The sequence below is a fragment of the Melospiza georgiana genome, chromosome 4 (genome assembly GCF_028018845.1).
Source record: "Melospiza georgiana isolate bMelGeo1 chromosome 4, bMelGeo1.pri, whole genome shotgun sequence".
Lineage (NCBI taxonomy): Eukaryota > Metazoa > Chordata > Aves > Passeriformes > Passerellidae > Melospiza > Melospiza georgiana.
In genome coordinates, this window is record NC_080433.1 from 2,299,739 (window position 1) to 2,318,613 (window position 18,875).

The 18,875-nt window shown below is 38.4% G+C and overlaps 1 protein-coding gene across 2 annotated transcripts in view; it reads left to right on the forward strand.

The window, feature by feature from the left end:
- The first annotated feature begins 489 nt into the window (after positions 1-489).
- Positions 490-18,875, forward strand: part of CHCHD3 (coiled-coil-helix-coiled-coil-helix domain containing 3) — a 156,164-nt gene continuing 137,778 nt past the window's right edge. For both annotated transcript variants that reach the window (XM_058023464.1, XM_058023465.1), the window contains exons 1-2: positions 490-653; positions 3,020-3,089. In XM_058023464.1, coding sequence (XP_057879447.1) covers positions 573-653; positions 3,020-3,089 — 151 coding nt within the window. In that variant the 5' untranslated portion in view covers positions 490-572. The remainder of the gene's footprint in view (positions 654-3,019; positions 3,090-18,875) is intronic.

An 18,875-nucleotide genomic window follows, 5' to 3' on the forward strand; every position in this document is an offset into this window, starting at 1 on the left:
CCCTGCCCAGCTCCCTCAGCCCCTCCTGGTTCTCCAGGCCCTTCCCAGCTCCCTCAGCCCCTCCTGGTTCTCCAGACCCTTCCCAGCTCCCTCAGCCCCTCCTGGTTCTCCAGGCCCTTCCCAGCTCCCTCAGCCCCTCCTGGTTCTCCAGACCCTTCCCAGCTCCCTCAGCCTCTCCCCAGAGGATTTTCAGCACCCCGGAGGTGCTGGCTGGTGCTGGGCCACCGCACAGACCCAGGGGCGGACATGACTACATTACCCATCGCGCACCGCGCGGATGGGCACGCCTATCCCGCTTCCTCCCTGCGCGGAGCATCACGGGATTTGTAGTCCCTGCGCCCCTCATGAAGTTCGCCCCGAAAAACTTCCCGCACCTTTCCGGGTACCTGTCTCTCCCCGGCAGGGGCGGGCCGCGCCGTTTCCATGGCGACGCGCCGGCTCAGCCAATAGGAAGCGGCGTTCTACGGGCGGGGCGGCTCGGCTGGCCAATGGGGAGCGGCGTTGCTGCGGGGCGCGCTGGCAGCGTGCTCGCCGAGTCTCCTTGGGGCCGTCCGTGTGTCCGCGGGGCCGAGATGGGCGGCGGCGGCAGCACCAGGCGCGTCACCTTCGAGGCGGACGAGAATGAGAATATCACCGTGGTCAAGGGCGTGCGGGTGAGCGCGGGGCCGGCCCTGGGCTCGCCGCAGCGCTGCGGGCCTGGCCTGGCCGCTGCTCCCCTTCCCATGTCCCTCCCCTGTGTCGCTGTCCCAATGGCCGCCCTCGCTCGCGTCCCGCTGCCCGCAGGGATTTCCCCTCTCCGGGGGGATAAGGAGCGTGCGGGCCGCTCTGGGGGCTCTGTGTGGCTGCAGGAGCCGCGTTTGTCTTTGCCTGACCTCCACACGGAGCTCCTCCCTTTGCCCTGCACGCTGAGGATTCACCTTCGCTGTGTGTGGCACCGCTCACTGCCTGGCTGGCACTGCAAGGACATTAAAGTGCCACCCCTGCCATGGCAGGGACACCTGCCACTGTCCCTGGGTGCTCAAACCCTGTCCTGCCCGGATTTGGACATGGCAGGGATCCAGGGGCAGCAATGCCAGCCCTGCTGTCTGTGACACCCCCGGATCCCTGGGATGTCCAGTGTGAAAAATGCCCATTTCATGATTGGCTTTTTGCAAATATTGACATGAATATTGTATGTGTTGTGTTAGAAAGTGGTGCTGTGTTCATTCTCTTAGGTAGGCTGTTAAATATAGTTTTAGGTTATAACAAAATGTTAAAATAGAAACTATGCTATGTAGGATACTTTTTTCCTAAAGAAAGGACTCACAGCGAGATAGCAGCCACAGGACACCTGAATCTTTCAGAGAAAGAGAATTTATTGCTCTCTTATCAGAAAAAATGAACTTCTTCCCACCTGAAAGGCACTGTTAGGATTCAGAGGAAGAAGCTGACACTGCCCAGACACAATCCTGTGTTTGAATGGAATTTATGGATCATGTATGAGGTGTATGAATATTCAACAGGTTATTGTTTTTAAGGGTTAATCCTCTGTTAACGTGGGGCCTTTTTCAGGCTAATGTTGCCCAGAAAAGGTACCCAGACTGTCCCTAATTCTTTGCTTTTATTATCTCATACTGTCCCCATCCAAATTGTCCAAATTATTATTACTCTAATTATATTACTATTTTTAGAACCAGTTTATTACTATTAAACTTTTAACATTCTGAAAACGAACGATTGGCATTTTTCACATCCAGGGAAGGATTGGGGCACCCCAGAACTTGTGACACAACAAACTTGAGGAATTCCTGCAGCTTAGGGAATGTTTGCATGTCAGGCACTGTGTAGCTTCTATGAGGAGGGATAATAATTTATCATTTCTTGCTGATTTTGGAGAGGAGAGGTGCAGGAGGAGCCCTGAGAGTTCATTCTGTTTCAGCAAATGATTATTTTCCATTTAGTCATTTCATGCTCTTGAGTAAATAGGCGACAGTGATATAAATGTATAATATTTATATATAAATGATAATATATATATAAATAATATACATATATATATGTATATTATTTATATATATTATCATTTATCTATATTATTTTTATATATATCATATTTATATTTGCAATATATAATATTATAAATTATTATAAATATTATTAATATTATATATTCATAATATTATTATAAATATGTAATATGATTATAAATTATTATAAATATTTATATTTATATTTATAATATTTATATTATATATTATCATTTATTTATATTATATTTATATCTAATTATATATATATATAATTAGATATAAATATAATTAATATTTTCCATACAGAGTGGGGTTCATGTGCTGTGGCTCCCCCTGAATCCCTGGAAATGCCCAAGGCCAGAGCTTGGAGCTCCTTGGCACAGTGAAATATATCCCTGCCATGCCAGGGCATGGAATTCAAACTCTTTAATTCTCTTCCAATCTAAATAATTCCGTGCTTTGATGGCAGAAGTTGGAATCCAGAAGTCCTTATGCAAATAATTCTTTCCCTTTGGTTAATTTTATCCATGGCCTTCCATAGATAGGGAACTGGAGGCTGCTCTTGCACGGATGGATTCTGCACAATTTGAATATTTTTCTGTGCTTGTGTCCACATCAGAATGAACTTTGTGTTCCACTCCGAGCACCTGTGTTGCACAAGTCCTTGGAAGGGTGAAATTCTTCCTGGGCTGAGCGCTGTGCACCTCAGAAAGACAAATTCAATCAGTGAGAAAGGCAAAAATAATGATTAATAACCAGCAGCACACCCAAAAAACCAAAAGTGTTTTATTTCCTTTACTCCTCCCTGTGAGAGCCAGAATAATTTTATTCTGCTTTTTTGTCAGGTGAGTGCTGTGAGCAATGGAGGGCAGTGTTTTATGTTGGGGGGTGGATTTGAGCAGCTGCCATGTGTTGTGTGGAACCTCCAGGCTCAGTTTTTATGGAGTTTTCTGCATTTGGAGGGGAATGGGGACAGGGAGGAGCTGAGGTTTCTCTGGTTTTGTTTGCAGCTGTCTGACAGTGTCATCGACCGGATGAAGGAGCCCTCCTCAGGCAGTGGCAGACAGCACCGAGGGCCAGGTGAGCTCTGCTCCTCCTTCTCTGCTTCTCATGGCAAAAAACAAATCAGATTTGCCCTTCAGAGCATCACAATGAGCCCAGTGTCCTTTCAGAAAGATGGTTTTTAGGACATTAACATCTTTAGCTTGTAGATCATTAAAGGAGTTTATTCCTCTTGTTTTTTTTTTTTTTTTCCTGGCTGATATTCAAGTGTAAAACACAAATTTGAGTTGGTTTTCCCACACTGTTATCCATTGTTAAAGACGTTAAGAACTCAAAAACACCCCAGAACATGCAAATATCCAGATATGCCTTAAAGGGAAAGGGAATTTTCCCTTCCTTTCTGAAGGGAAAATTCTTGGTCCTTTTAATCAAAACTGACTTTTAGTTTGGGAAGTGTTGGAATCCTGCATGCCCTGGGTCCATGCAATGGCCAAGGAAGGATTGGAGCAGCCTGGGACAGGGGAGGTGTCCCTGGAATGGCCTTGGAGGTCCCTTCCCACCCAAACTGCTCTGGGATTCTGGGATTTAGGACACTCAGAATCCATCCTGAGGGGTTTTTATGGAAAATGGGGAGAGAAAAGAGAGGAGAAAAAAAGGGAGACCGTTCCTGGTTTGCTGAGATTCCCAGTGAAGCCCCTGGGTCCATGAATGTCTTGGAGAGGAGATGGATCCAATGCCAGGCTGGGAGAGCTGGGAATGTTCCCCTGGAGCAGGGCAGGCTCCAGGGAGAGCTCCCAGCACATGGCAGGGCCTGCAGGGGCTCCAGCAGAGCTGCAGAGGGACTGGGGACAAGGCCTGCAGGGACAGCACCCAGGGAATGGCTCCCACTGCCAGAGGGCAGCCATGGGTGGCATCTTGGCAATGAGGAATTCCTGCCTGGGCTGGCATTGCCAGAGCAGCTGGGGCTGCCCCTGATCCCTGCAGTGCCCAAGGCCAGGCTGGAGCAGCCTGGGATGGTGGCATTGGAATGGGATGGGCTTGAAGGGCCCTTCCCACCCAAACCATTCTGGGATTTGGGACACTCAGAATCCATCCCCAGGGATTTTTATGGAAGTTGGGGATGGCAAAGGGAAGGGAGACCCTTCCTGGAGTGCTGAGGTTCCCAGTGAAGCCCCCAGATCCCAAAATCCCTTCCTAGAGAGGAGTCGGGGTGGGGATGGATCCAATGGCAGGCTGGGAGAGCTGGGAATGGAGGGAATTCCCTGGAGAGGGAGCCTGGGGTGGGATTTTGGGAAGGGATTCCCAGAGCAGCTGGGGCTGCCCCTGATCCCTGCAGTGCCCAAGGAAGGACTGGAGCCCCCTGGGACAGGGGGGGGTGTCCCTGCCATGGAATTAAAAGCTTTTTAAGGTCCCTTCCCACCCAAACCATTCCAGGATTCCATGAATTGCTGAACATTCTCAAGCTTAGAAAACATTAAATTTATTTTTCCTTGAAGAGCTTGTGATTTTGAGGAAGTGCTTCCGCACCCCAGACAAATAACACTTTACAAAAAGAAGAGAAGATGTCAAAGCTCTCAAACCCAGCCCTTTCTTCCAGGCCACCTCTGGTACCTTCTGGTGGAGGAATAATGGATTAAGTTCCATGGAAGAACGTGTGTCTTGTTGCTTGCCAATAATGATGAATTTATTGACTCAGTTTGGGGTCAGAAATGAAATCACATCCACTTGCACTGAGAGCTGACATTCAAAGCCAATGTCTGAAAGCATCTCAGCTTGCTTGCCTCACTTGCTGCCTTTTGAGTAATATTAAATGCACTAAAATATTTAACAAGTGTAAAATCTTTCAAGTCTGGCTGTAATTCCTAAAGCAATATTGATGGAAAGTAATTTGGTCAGGCAGTGAGGTTTATTTATTTATTTTTTTTCTGGGTGTGTATTATACCTAAAGCTTCAGAGAGAGAATGCTTTAATTCATTTTAGCTTAGTACATATTGGAAAAACTAATAGTTTATTAGGGGAGAAAAAAGAAGAATAAATTCTTAAATTATTAAGAGTGTCAGTAGCTCAGTAATTTTTTTTCCCCTTTGAAGAAACAGATTCTGTTAAGGCCACAGAGGGTTTTTCTCCTTTTTTTCACTGTGTTTATTATTATGTCCTCATTAAATAAATGAGCCAAGGCTGATTTATATCACAAAATATTGTGGAGGGGTGCAGTAAAACATCCCTGCTGGTGCCTCCTCAGGAGCTGGGTCATACCTTGATGGTTTTCATGGATTAATTTTTGTACTTTGGTGTCTTTTTTTTGTGTTGCTGTGTGGTTTTGGGTGGAGTTTCAGTGGATATCTTGTGTGAGAAACATGGAAAGATTTTATTGGGATGTGAGTATTTCAAGTGTTGGTTTCTAATTGGAGACAAACCCAGGATTTAACTTAACTTTAGGACAAATTTCACCTTTTGGGTGTGAGGTTACATAGGAAAAAGCTTTCAGGGATTCATTTGGGGAAAATGGGAGATCCTTAAGGACATCCTATCCCTGCACATTCCAGTACTCAGAAAAATCAGGATTATTAATTTTTAAAATTTAATATTTTTGCAGAGTTTCAGCATGTCCTGATGATATTAGTAATTATGGACAGCTGGATACTGCATGAAAAACTGAATTTAAAACTGGAATATCTCAGGAGAAATTAGAGGGAGGCTTTGCAGTATTGCTTGTGGGAATTATTTTGTGTTTTCAGTTTTTGGGAGCACCTGGAAGTTTAGAGAGTTGGGCTGAATTTCTGCCACTTAAGCAAGAATCCTCTGCAAATAAACCTGGCAGCTCTCTGCCCTTTCATGTATGAATTGCTTCCATCCACCTTCTTGTTCCAGCAGCACTTTGTCTGCATGAGCTGAGAGATGAAATAAACTGACATTTGTGATGTTACTTTCTAGAATCCCTCTTATTTTTAGAACAGGAAAAAAAACAAATATTGGCAGTGCCTGGGTTGATTCCCTTTGCTGTGAGACACCTGGAAAGCTCAGGAAGTTCCTGATGTGGATTTTTCCTTTTTTCCTGTAGCAGGAGCCAGGAGAGTTTGGGTTTTGCTTTTGTGTTTGGTTGCTCTTCTCTGTTTACAGCTCTGGGAAATCCTCCTAAAAATGTGTTTTAAACTTGTACTGGAAACCTGAAATAAATGGAGTAAAAGCCTCAGGCAACACTCAGGTTATGGATCAATGAAAGGCCATGATTTGCTTGATGTAATTTAATAGTAATATTATTATTAATAATATCCACAACAAGAATAATATATAATAATACATATAACATATAATAATAAAATAAGAATAAAAATTCTATTCTTTTAGTATAGATATAATATAATATAATGTAATATAATGTAATATAATGTAATATAATGTAATATAATGTAATATAATGTAATATAATGTAATGTAATATAATATAATATAATATAATATAATATAATATAATATAATATAATATAATATAATATAATATAATATAATATAATATATAATAATTAAATATATGATATGATATAATATAATATAATAATATAATGTAATGTAATATAATATAATATAACACTGAGATGGTTGTGGATCACTGATAGCCTGAAAGGCCATGATTTGCTTGATGTAATGTAATAGTAATATTATTATTAATAATATCCACAATAAGAATAGTATATAATAATAAAAAATTATAATGTTATATATCTCTATATTTATGTATCATTATATATTATTGATATTATTATTGACATAATATTATATATTAATACATAACAATATCCCTGTATAATATTATATTCAGTGTTATTATTACATTACATATAAATATATATCTATAATACATGATAATATATATTTATTTGTATATATATTTACATATATATGTATATATGTTAAATATATACATATATGTTATATATATATATAAATTATATATATAATATAATAATATATAAAATATATATACTATATATAATATATATTATAGTATAGATATCATATATCATATATCCTATATCATATCATATTTATACGATATTTATATTAATACATAACTTTCTGAGTGCTGAGACACCCCTGCACTGAGGGATTTTACAGTAAAGGCAAGCAGGAATAAAAGGCAAAAGGTGTGGGAACATCTGCAAATGTGATTTTTTAACCTCTAATTGATCTTACAATGAACTTCATCTGCTCATTATCTTAACTGTAGCCATGATATTTTATGGAAAATCCTTTCCTTAGGATTTTTCCTCCTGAGAAGCTGAGAGGCCTCAGGAGCAAAATGCAAACATTGATTATCTGCTGCTGTGGAATGCAACAGGTGCATCTGATCCATGTTTTTTGTTTTTAATTAATGGCCAGTCACAGAATGGCTTTCTGGACTCTCTGGTCAGCCACAAGCCTTTGTTATCATTCCTTTTCTATTCTTATCCAGCCTTCTGATGAAATCCTTTCTTCTATTCTTTTAGCATAGTTTTAATATAAAATATATCATAAAATAGTCAATCAGCCTTCTGAACCATGGCGTCAGATCCTCGTCTCTTCCCTCACCCTCAGACCCCTGTGAACGCCACACAATCCTGACGTGGTGTGCAGTGATTTAAACCACCAGCAACTCCTCATCAGAACAGCCTAAATACAGAATTAAATAGATTTAAACATGCTCTGAGAAATGCCACTTGTGTTAACATGAACCTGGAGTTTGACATGATACAGATTTGGTTTAAAGGAAGTTTTTTCTGTGAGGGTGGGGAGCTGTGCCTGGCTCTGGGTTCCTGGAAATGCCCAAGGCCAGGCTGGAACACCCTGAAGTGAAAATTATCCTGCCCGGACCAGCTGAAAACTCCAAAGTCCATCCCAACCCATTCTGCAATTCTGTGTTTGTGTCACTGTGCAGTTTGGCCAGGCCAAATTTAGCAGGGATTTCTCTGTCTCTTCCTCTTTCTGTTTCTTTCCTTGGAATTAAATCATCCTGCTCAACTCTGTATGGGAAAAGTGGCCCCTGTGTGGGCTGGAATTGCACTGGGTGATTCCCAGCCCCCCTTCTGCTCCCACTGTTGCTTTATTAAGGTTTTTTGGAAAGGGAACTAAAGAAACAAATTCTCAGTTTCCAAGGGTTCTGCAAATGAAGGAATTTAGTTTTTCAATCTGTGGCCTTGAGCTGTGGTTTTTGTTTTTTCCCCCTACACGAGGGCCAGGGTGCAAGCCAGTTTATCCCATGACTATTGTCAGATATCAGGGGGGCATTTGATTGATTTAATGGTTTCTTATTTTACAATTGATGGAAAACTTGGGCTATTCCAGATGAAATTCAAAGGAAGAGCCCTGAATGTGCCAGGTCCTGTCCTCATATGTGAAGTAAATAAGTCGCAGGCACACTCACTGCAGTGACAGCCACTTTCTTCTGTAGTTTTTGCCTTTTACAAATGATTTTCTGTGTGTGGCTTCTTGCAGAGAGGCAGAATTTATTTTTCAGAGAGCCTTCATTTATAAATGTCACTTTTTGTTTCCATCTATTCTTAGAAACAGGTAATTTTTATGTACTGCCTTCCCTGTGCTTTTTGGGTCTCTGGTGGATTTGGGGAAATTAAATTTCATGCTATTCTGCTTTAGGCTGCCTGTGCTCTATTAGGGTTTGCTGAGTGCAGACATTGCCTCTCCAAATCTTGTGTAGCACACAAATAAAGGGATTTTTGTCATAGCTGCTGTTTAACAAGCACATCCAAAGTATTTGCTTAGCAGTGGTTTGTGAGTTAAAACTTAAAACCTTCTGCTTTTTCATGTGGGAGCACGAGATTTGTGCTTGTTAAAGGCTCATCTTCCAGTGCTTAGCAGGGAAATAATTTTGGAAAACAGCTGTTGGTGGCTGCTGTGTGATTTTTGTATTAATTTCTAGTATGATCTTTGTATTAATTTCTAGTATGATTTTTGTATTAATTTCTAGTATGATTTTTGTATTAATTTCTAGTGTGATTTTTGCATGAATTTCTAGTGTGATTTTTGCATTAATTTCTAGTGTGATCTTTGTATTAATTTCTAGTGTGATTTTTGCATGAATTTCTAGTGTGATTTTTGTATTAATTTCTAGTGTGATTTTTGCATGAATTTCTAGTGTGATCTTTGTATTAATTTCTAGTATGATTTTTGTATTAATTTTTAGTGTGATTTTTGTATTAATTTCTAGTGTGATTTTTGCATGAATTTCTAGTGTGATTTTTGTATTAATTTTTAGTGTGATTTTTGTATTAATTTCTAGTGTGATTTTTGCATGAATTTCTAGTGTGATCTTTGTATTAATTTCTAGTGTGATTTTTGCATTAATTTCCACTCAGCTCAATTCAGGAGGAAGAGTTAAGTTCATGGAGCCCTTTGCAGAACATCAGGAAATAATGAGTTTTAAGGCCTGGATCTTGATGCTTTTATGGATGGAAGTGGTGCCATTGCCTTTTACTAGCTCTGAGTAAATTGTTTTGTAGTTAAATCCTGGCAAAGCTTTAGGACTTTGAGCCCAGAGTTTATCTGCTGTTTGTGAGCCAGACTTGTGTGGTAGGGTTTTTGAGTTTGGGGGTTTTTATGTGTGTTAAAATTAATTAAAATTTAACAACATGTTTTGGTTTTTTTTTTTTCTTCCATTTTTGCTCCGTTTTGGTTACTTTATGAATTAAAAATCAGAAAATGGTGTTTGGGACCCATTTGTCTGTGTTAGAAATGTCCTGTGTGTGCTCTTGCAGAATTGTCTCTGTTCTGTCCTTTTCCTCTTTGTCCTTCACAGACCTTCCTGGGATTATAGGTCACAAAGCCCAGATAGTTGGCTCAGATAAAGAGCTTTGTCATTTAAGGGATTGTTGGAATAGAAATCATTTGGAGCAGTTTGAATGATTTTTTTTTTTTTTAATCTTGAAGAACAAAATAAAAACCATTGACCATTTTAAGGAGATAAAGGCAATGAGTAAATTAGAGCTGTTTGATTTTACCAACATGAGTCTTGATAGCACCAAGCAAGGAAATTGTTATTGTGCTCTGCAGAATCCTCTCTGGTTTTATAGTACACCAAATATTCTTGTCCAAATTTCTCTCTGCACTGACTGGAGGAGCAGAGGGGTTTAAATGCATTTATTTTCTCTGTATTATTGAAAAATAGCTCTTGTTAGATCCAACACCACTTCAGCAGCACGACGAGACTTCCAGGTACTAAAACCTTTAAGCTTAATACTAAATTGCTCCTTTTCTTCCCATCCCAATTTATTTACAGCCAGACACTCCTCAATGTGGTGGTAAAAACCCCTTTAAATGGACGATTTAATCTCATTAAGATGAAAAGAAAAGCTTTGTTTTATTCTTGCATCTTCAGGCTGCAGCAGAGTGTTCCTAAAGCTCCTCATCACCTGTCAGCTGAGGCAGGTTAAGTGTTTTGTTGGTGCTGCTGCTTTAAAGCTTTGTGCAGTTGTTTTTTGGTTAAACAGGAGGTACCACTTAAAGATCCTTTTCCTCAGCCTCTGGGGAATTGGAAAAAACTTTTATTGCCACAATTTTTCCCCCCCCATCCTGCTTTGCTTGTGCTCTGAACTCCTTGGCTTTCAATGATATCATATTAAAGTTTTGCCCAACTGAAAATTTGGCTTCAGATATTCCTACCTGTTGGTTGAAATGGAAATTTAAGGAGTAAGGAAAGGACATTTCTTCCCTTTTCTTTTTTTGGAAGGTTTATTGTGTGCCTCTGGCAATGCTTCACAGAGCCAATTTATCAGATTCTCATTTTTAGCTTCATTAACCATGTTTGATTTCACCTCATGTTAATCACATAAAAACAAGCTTTTAATCTCAGCTGCTTTTTAGGGTGGGAGATGGTTCCTTCCCATGAAGGTTCTGCTTCTCCTTTTATCTCTGGAACTTTTCACTGAAGGAGTTGAATGGTTTGTACAAGATGCTTCACTTTTGGTTTCCTTTTCCTTTTCCTTTTCCTTTTCCTTTTCCTTTTCCTTTTCCTTTTCCTTTTCCTTTTCCTTTTCCTTTTCCTTTTCCTTTTCCTTTTCCTTTTCCTTTTCCCTTTCTTCTCCTTTTCCTTTCCTCCTTTTCTATTCTTTCCTTTTCCTTCCTTTCCCTTCCTTTCCTTTTCCTCCTTTTCTCCTTTTTTTCCTTTTTTTTCCTTTTCCTTTTCCTTTTCCTTTTCCTTTTCCTTTTCCTTTTCCTTTTCCTTTTCCTTTTCCTTTTCCTTTTCCTTTTCCTTTTCCTTTTCCTTTTCCTTTTCCTTTTCCTTTCCTTTCCTCCTCCTTTCCTCCTCCTTTCCTTTCCCTCCTTCTCCTTTTCTCCTCCTTTTCTTCCTTTCCTCCTTTTCCTTTCCTCCTTTTCCTTTCCTTTTCCTTTCCTCCTTTTCCTTTCCTTTTCCTTTACCCCCTTTTCCTTTCCCCCTTTTCCTTTCCCTCCTTTTCCTTTTCTCCTTTTCCCCTTTTCCTTTCCTCCCTTTTCCTCCTTTTCCTTTCTTTCCTTTCCTCCCTTCTCCTTTTCCCCTTTTCTCATTTTCTCCTTTTCCCCTTTTCCTTTCCTCCTTTTCATTTCTTCCCTTTCTTTCCTTTCTTTCCTTTCCTCCTTTTCCTTTCTTTCCTTTCTTTCCTTTTCTCCTTTTCCTTTTCTCCTTTTCTCCTTTCCCTTTCGTTCCTTTCCCTTTCTTTCCCTTTGTTTCTCTTTCTTTCCTTTCCCCTTTCCCCTTTCCCGTTTCCCATTTTCCTTTCTCTTTTCCCCTTTCCCTTTTTCCCCTTCCCCCCCCTCTCCTTTTCCCCCATCCATGAGACGGAAGCAGTTTATCCTTGACCAAAATCTCCATTATCCCTGATCCTACTGATTGACATTTCTCATCAAGGGGAGTTGGAACAAATTTAGGAAATTTAAGGAGGAAAAAAAAGGATATCAGGAGAAATGGGTAGGAAGAATTAAAGGGCAGTGGTTATTCAGAACAGTGATTTTGTGTTAATCAGAAACCTAAGGAAGGTGGAATTTTTGGAGGAGCACCACTGATACCAGATCATGGTCAAAACTCAGTGGTTTTGTGTTTCAGCGTTGAACACATTTATTTTTGCTTTTATTCTACTCTGTTGGCAGAAGAAAACACAATGTTCTACTCAAAGTGAACCTTAGTAATTCCTGAATTATCTGGGAGCATCTTGGTGATAATCAAATTATTCTTCCTCCTTAAGATTTTCATATTTCACTTCTTCAGCCTCTTTTTCCCCTGTAGTACTTTGATTTTCTTCCTGCTTCCAATTTGTAGCACTAAAAACCACAATTTTTAGTAAGTATTTCATCAACTGAGACCAGCCATTGGCACAAGTGATTTTGATTAGCAGATCTCATTGCAGATCATTAAAAATGCAGGTGTTGGATTAATGATGTTGTGAGAATTTCAAGCATTTCAGCAGTATCTTTTATTTTTATACCATTTCTGAATAATGAAAACAACCATAAACATCATAATTACTTATTGTTTAGAGCCTGTTTTCAGTTATTATAAAAAGCAGCAATGCAGGCCTGAATATTGGGCTGAAAATACACATTTCAAAGTTGACAATGCTGTAGCTGTGTGCTGATAATTCAATAAAAAACCTGGTTTGGCTGGAGTTGGAGAAACAGCATCACAAAGTGTGAAATCACCTCCAGTTTTATTGAGAGAAATAAATCCTTTCTAGGAGTTACTTGAGGGTGCAGATATTTGAAATGTGAATTTTGGCTATTTCTAAGCTGCTGTTAATATTACATGAAATAAATGTTTTTTTTTTCCCACTTGGTCACTGAATTAATTTCCAAATTATTCTCCAAAATAAACAAGCTGCTCTATGGGCTGTTGGACTGTGGAAATCTTCTCTTCAAAGCAAGAAATTCTTGAAAATTCTCCTTTTTCAAAGTGATTCTCATGTCCAGGATGTTAAATTAATTAATTTCCAAATTATTCTCCAAAATAAACAAGTTGCTCTATGGGCTGTGGAAATCTTATCTTGAAAGCAAGAAATTCTTGAAAATTCTCCTTTTTAAAAGTGATTCTCATGTCCAGGATGTTAAATTAATTTCCAAATTGTTCTGCAAAATAAACAAGCTGCTCTATGGGCTGTGGAAATCTTATCTTGAAAGCAAGAAATTCTTGAAAATTCTCCTTTTTCAAAGCGATTCTCATGTCCAGGACGTTGTACAAATATTTAACTTCTTTCCCTCATCCCTTTTCCAGTCAGCGATTCCAAGCCTGAACGTGCTGGAGTTTCCATCAGAGCTGAATAAACAAATTGTACAATTCTGCTTTGCTCTGCTGGATCCTTTGTAGCAGCCCCTTGTTATCAGCTGGCTGAATGAGCAGGAGATGAGATTTGAGCACACCACAACAGCTCCTGAAGATCCACTTATTCCTCACTGCTGCTCTCTTTGTCCCCAGTTTGAGATGCAGTGATTGCTTTCAGGATTTCTGCAGCCTTTGCTGCCCCTGTCATCCATAAATGAAATTAGGACTTGATATGGAGATAAAAAAAGGAGGCGTCTTTTTTTTACTTTTCTCAATATTCACCTTCTACTGGGAAAAATTTTTTAAATCCCTTTAAAATTGACTGTGAAATGGCTCTAAATGTACAATGTGGAAGTTTGATATCCTGATTTATCTTGCCATGCAACTCCAGCCACTGAGAAATCTGTTTAATGGGATCAGCAGAGCTATTGATGAGTGTTATCTTCTTTTTTCTGTCATTAACCTTTACCTGCAAGGACACTTCCCCTGCTTGGTTTTTTCACAGGATTATGGACTCTTATGTTCTTCTCTCCCAGAGCAGCTTTTAAAGTTATGAACCAGTTTTAGCCACAGAGGCAGATTTCACAAGGATAATTCATTAACAATTACAATTTATTAACAATTACAATTACTAACAATTACAATATATTAACAATTACAATTATTAACAATTACAATTATTAACAATTACAGTTTATTAACAATTACAATTATTAACAGTTACAATTTATTACAATTCATTTATTGACATGTTTTTTGATATCTTGGGAATGGTGTCAGTGGCATTGTTGCAGAGTTTTGTGGCGTTCATGAAAGCTTTCTCTGAGGGATGTGCTCAGGAAAGATGGGGAAAATTCATGTTGGATGTGGATCTGCTGCAGGATGGTTTCCAAACCTCTCTCAAAGCACCTTTTCCACCATTCTTGTCCACTTGATTTTTCCATCTTTCTTGTCTTTTCCTGGTTTAATTGCAGATTTGGTCCTACAAATTGAGTCTCAACACAAATCGAGTCTCACCTCTCCGCCTTCCACCTCACCAATGCTTTTAAAATTCTGCATTATTCTTTCCATCTTTCTTCTTGCTGAATTTCCTCACTCATTTAGGTTGGAAAAGACCCTTAAGATCATAGAATTATGGACTGATTTGGCTTGGAAGGACTTTAATAATAATAATTTTGTGCCATGGGCAGGGACATCTTTCATTCCCCCAGGTTGCTCCAAGCCCTGTCCAGCCTGGCCTTGGACATTCCAGGGATCCAGAACCTTCTCTGGGCCAATGTCCCCACCTTAAAAAAAGAATTTATGTCACACATATTTGCTCCATGACACCAAGGAACAACTTAACGAATGGCTTTAATTAACATGAGTGCAAATGAGTTCTGGGTGCAGGTTTGGGGTGTGCTGATCTCCAAAAGCAGAGCCAGCCATCCCAGCAAGAGTTGGAATGTGAATATTTAACAGTAAAATTCCTGCCTGGAGCCTGAGTTCCTGCCCATGGAAAGGTACAAAAATGTGAGTGAGGGATGAGCAGCTCTGTGATCTCCTTGTTCCTGCCCCAAGTGGCTCCAGGGCAGAGCTGAAATGGGCCAAGGATGATTTTTCAGTGCTCAATCCCAGCTGGAGATTCCTCCTTAGAGATGATGGTGAGATGAGCTGAACATCAAAATTTGCTATTTTGGGCTATTTGGGAGCGTTGGACTGAGCATTAGTAGTGACTTCTAATAGATATTTCAGTTAAAAAACCCTTTTAAACTTATCTGCTACGTGTAAAAATCCATAATTATTTCCCTGCCCTCTGCAATGGTAGAAGGAGTTTGTTGAAATACATGTGAAAGAATTTAAAGCAGATTTTTTTTTTCCCAAGGAGATGAAAAGAACACCAGTAAATTTCCCTGCGCTGTCAGATAAAATAGCTTTACAATAAACTTCTGAACCATAAAGATCAGGAACTGGACACCCTAAATTGTCCTGAAAGGACACCACACGCTTAATCCTCTTGAAAGCAGAATCACCAAATCCTTCTTAGCGTTGCTTACAATATGATTATTATTTTTTTAATGTTGAATTATGGGATCCTGATGCTTTTATCCATTGTGTTCCACAAGAAAAGCTTTCCACTGTGTGTGGAGCAGGGATTACTAAAACAGCAGAAATGGGAATTTTCTCCACTGCTGTATTCAGTTGAAGGCAAAAATAGTATTTTAGAGGTGTTTGATACTTCTGTTTCATTCTTTTTATTAATTATTTTAAATTAACAGGAGGGCAAAATGACTTCAAATAATAAGTTATTATCTCTAGATTTGATTACAGAGTTGGGGGGGAAGGATGGGTTATGAAAGTTTGATTGAAATAATTCCCTCCCTTCCAGGGGCATCGAGAACAATTGAAAAAGTCACATTAAAACTCCACACAGTCATTTATCCACACAGCAGGAGTTCCTGCAGAAACTAAAAATTGAGGAATTTATATTAATTTTAATTTTTAAGTGGCTTTTTTAACTCACTGCACTTATTGGTGGGAAATACCTGATTTTATGGCTCTCCCATATTTTGAGTTGTATTGCACATTTTTCATGTTTTCTCTTCCACAACATCCCTGTGTCTGTCACCTGTTTATCAAATTCAACTCTTCCAAGACAGGATATTTCAAACTATCAAAAATATGTCAAACCCACGTATTTTTGGTAGTGTGAATCTCAGAAAGAAATTATTTTTATAAAACAGAGCTGTTAGCACAGGCAGGAAGAACCTAATTCAAAGAACCACAGGGGAAAACCTCCTCAATCCTGTTTTTTCCAGCCCCCTCAAAAATCCAGTGTAATTTGCTTTATCCCAAATGAATGGGATATTAAAAGGAGAATATTCCAAATATAATAAATATCATAGGAACTGACTTTGTTTTGTTACTTCTAGACCATGCACTGTCTTGTTTCTAATTGAAATTAGTATAAATTGATTGATACCCACATTTACATTGGAAAATAGGAAATGTAATCTATGCAAGAGCGCCTTTGGAAAGTAAAATATGAAATATTTTGAAATTATGCACACTTAATTGCATTGTTTTTGTATTTCATTAGCCTATGAGCTCGTCTGAAATATTCCTGCACATTACCAATATTTAACAGTTCATAAAAATTTCTGTCCTTGGAGAGGAACTTTGTTTGTGAATTCCTGATTGGAGGAAGTGCCTGGAATTGGGAATTTCTCTGGAAAAGTTGCTGGATGTGTTGGTAGTTAAAATTGTATTAATCTGAAAATACAGTTTATTCTTGAGAATGCTCTTTAAAAATAATAATATATAAGGAATTAATAATAATAAGGAAATAAACCCCAGCAGTTTAAATGCTGGGTTTTAATGCACAGAAATGACTTTTTTAGTGGTTTTTGGGTTTTCTTTCTGCTGGTTCATTATTGTTTCACTGAGTGCAAGGCTAATTTGGGTTATTTATAAGGTTAAAGATCAGGTACAGCACTGTTTGAAACCCACTAAATTTAAAAATAATTTCCTGTTTTCTCTCCTATGCTGCTCCCAGCAAATCCAGTGCTCTTTGAGAACTAAAAATGAAGGAAAACAGAATAAATTTCATGGTGTTGTTGTCTTCCCACCTGATTTAAACACCAAATACATTTCCTAGAGCTTTAATTGACATTGAAATAATTTTTCCCCTATCCCAGGGTGCTCCAAGCCCCATCCAACTGAACCTTGGACAGTTCCAGGGATGGGGCAGCCACAGCTGAGGGAAAAATTTCTGCTGTTCTTACTGAACATTTTTGGGTGAAATTTAGATCTGGACCAAACCAGAGCTTTTATTAGGCAGAAAGAATAAATCAAGGCTATTTGCATATTATAATATTTGAATTTTACACATCTGCAGTTGAAATGTGGGTGGGAAATTATTTTAGTTGTGGAAGAGCCCTGATGTGTGTGAGCTGGGAAGGCACCAGGCACGTGAGGTTCCTGATCCAATATTTCTGAGCCTGAAGGCACAATCAGGAATTTTCCTGGTTATTTTTATTATTAATTCATAATATAATATAATGTAATGTAATATAATATAATATAATATAATATAATATAATATAATATAATATAATATAATATAATATAATATAATATAATGTAATGTAATGTAATATAATGTAATGTAATGTCCTGGTTATTTTTATTATTAATTCATAATATAATATAATGTAATGTAATATAATATAATGTAATGTAATGTAATATAATATAATATAATAATACAAAATATATAATTGCATATATTATATATTATATATAACAAAATTAATATAATATATTATATATGATAATAATATATACTATAATATACTATACTATAATATACTATACTATAATATAATATAATATAATATAATATAATATAATATAATATAATATAATATAATATAATATAATATAATATAATATAATATAATATAATGATATAATACATAATATAATTAATATAATTAATATAATTAATAATAATGATATATATATATATAATGTAATAATATAATTAATTATTATTAATTCCCTCAAAGCTGCCACTGTGCCAGCAGCCGAGGAAGATGATGGGGCTGAAGGCTGAGGTGTCCTGTCCCAAATATTCCCACTTAAAGGGATGGGAGAACTTGCCCTTGGATGGATCCATGGTTTGACTGCCCTGATGTTGGTTTTTAATGCCAGAAGTGAAAGCCAGAAACTGCAGGAATTCTCTGGAATTTGGTTTTTGCAGCACAAAAATGAGTGTTCCCATGTTTGGGAGGTGTCTTGGAGCTGTGTCCTCTATTTGAGGAGTGTTCCAAAGGGATTGTTGGATTAAATCCATGAATTTTGGTGGAAATGAAAGAGATTTTTGCAGAGTTTATCCTGGCTTGGTGTGTGGCTGATTGAAGACGGTGCTAGAGGATGTTTGGAGGTGCCCTCATTTCTGACTAATATTTGATATTCTTTAATTCTTTACACGCTCTTTTTACCATGAAACTTCTTTCTTTCTGGAGGGATCTTCCAGAAACCACCTCCAGAGCTTCACATGATGGGATGGTGAGCTCTCTTCCCAGAGCAGGGCGACAAAACAATTCCTGCTCCAGCTGGGCACCAAGGACAAATGAGCCAATTTATGTTGGATAAGTCCAGAGGAAGCCACAAATTTAATAAAGGGATTGGAGCAGCTCTCCTACAAAGAGAGGCTGAAAAAATTGGGGCTGTTCAATCTGGAGAAGAAAAAAAAGATTATGTGGAGATCTTGCAACAACCTCCCAGTATCCTGTTCACTGGACAGCATTTTCCTTTTAAATAGCCAAGCTTAACTGGAAGGAAAAACAGAACTTGGGCATTTTTTTGTGTGGTGATTTTTTTTGTTTTAATTCATTATCTGAACATTACCTAGCTAAGTATTTTCTAAAAGACATTTGATTGTATCAAACCTAAGTGTCTCTTCATTAATACCTTAATGCACCTGCCCTTTCCAGAGAATTTAGTGAAGGTGCCTGCTACTAAATGCTGTTTGCATTAATGTTTTATTTTTTTTTTTCCAAATGCAAGGCTAATGGGCAGATCCCCAGCTCTGCAGGCTG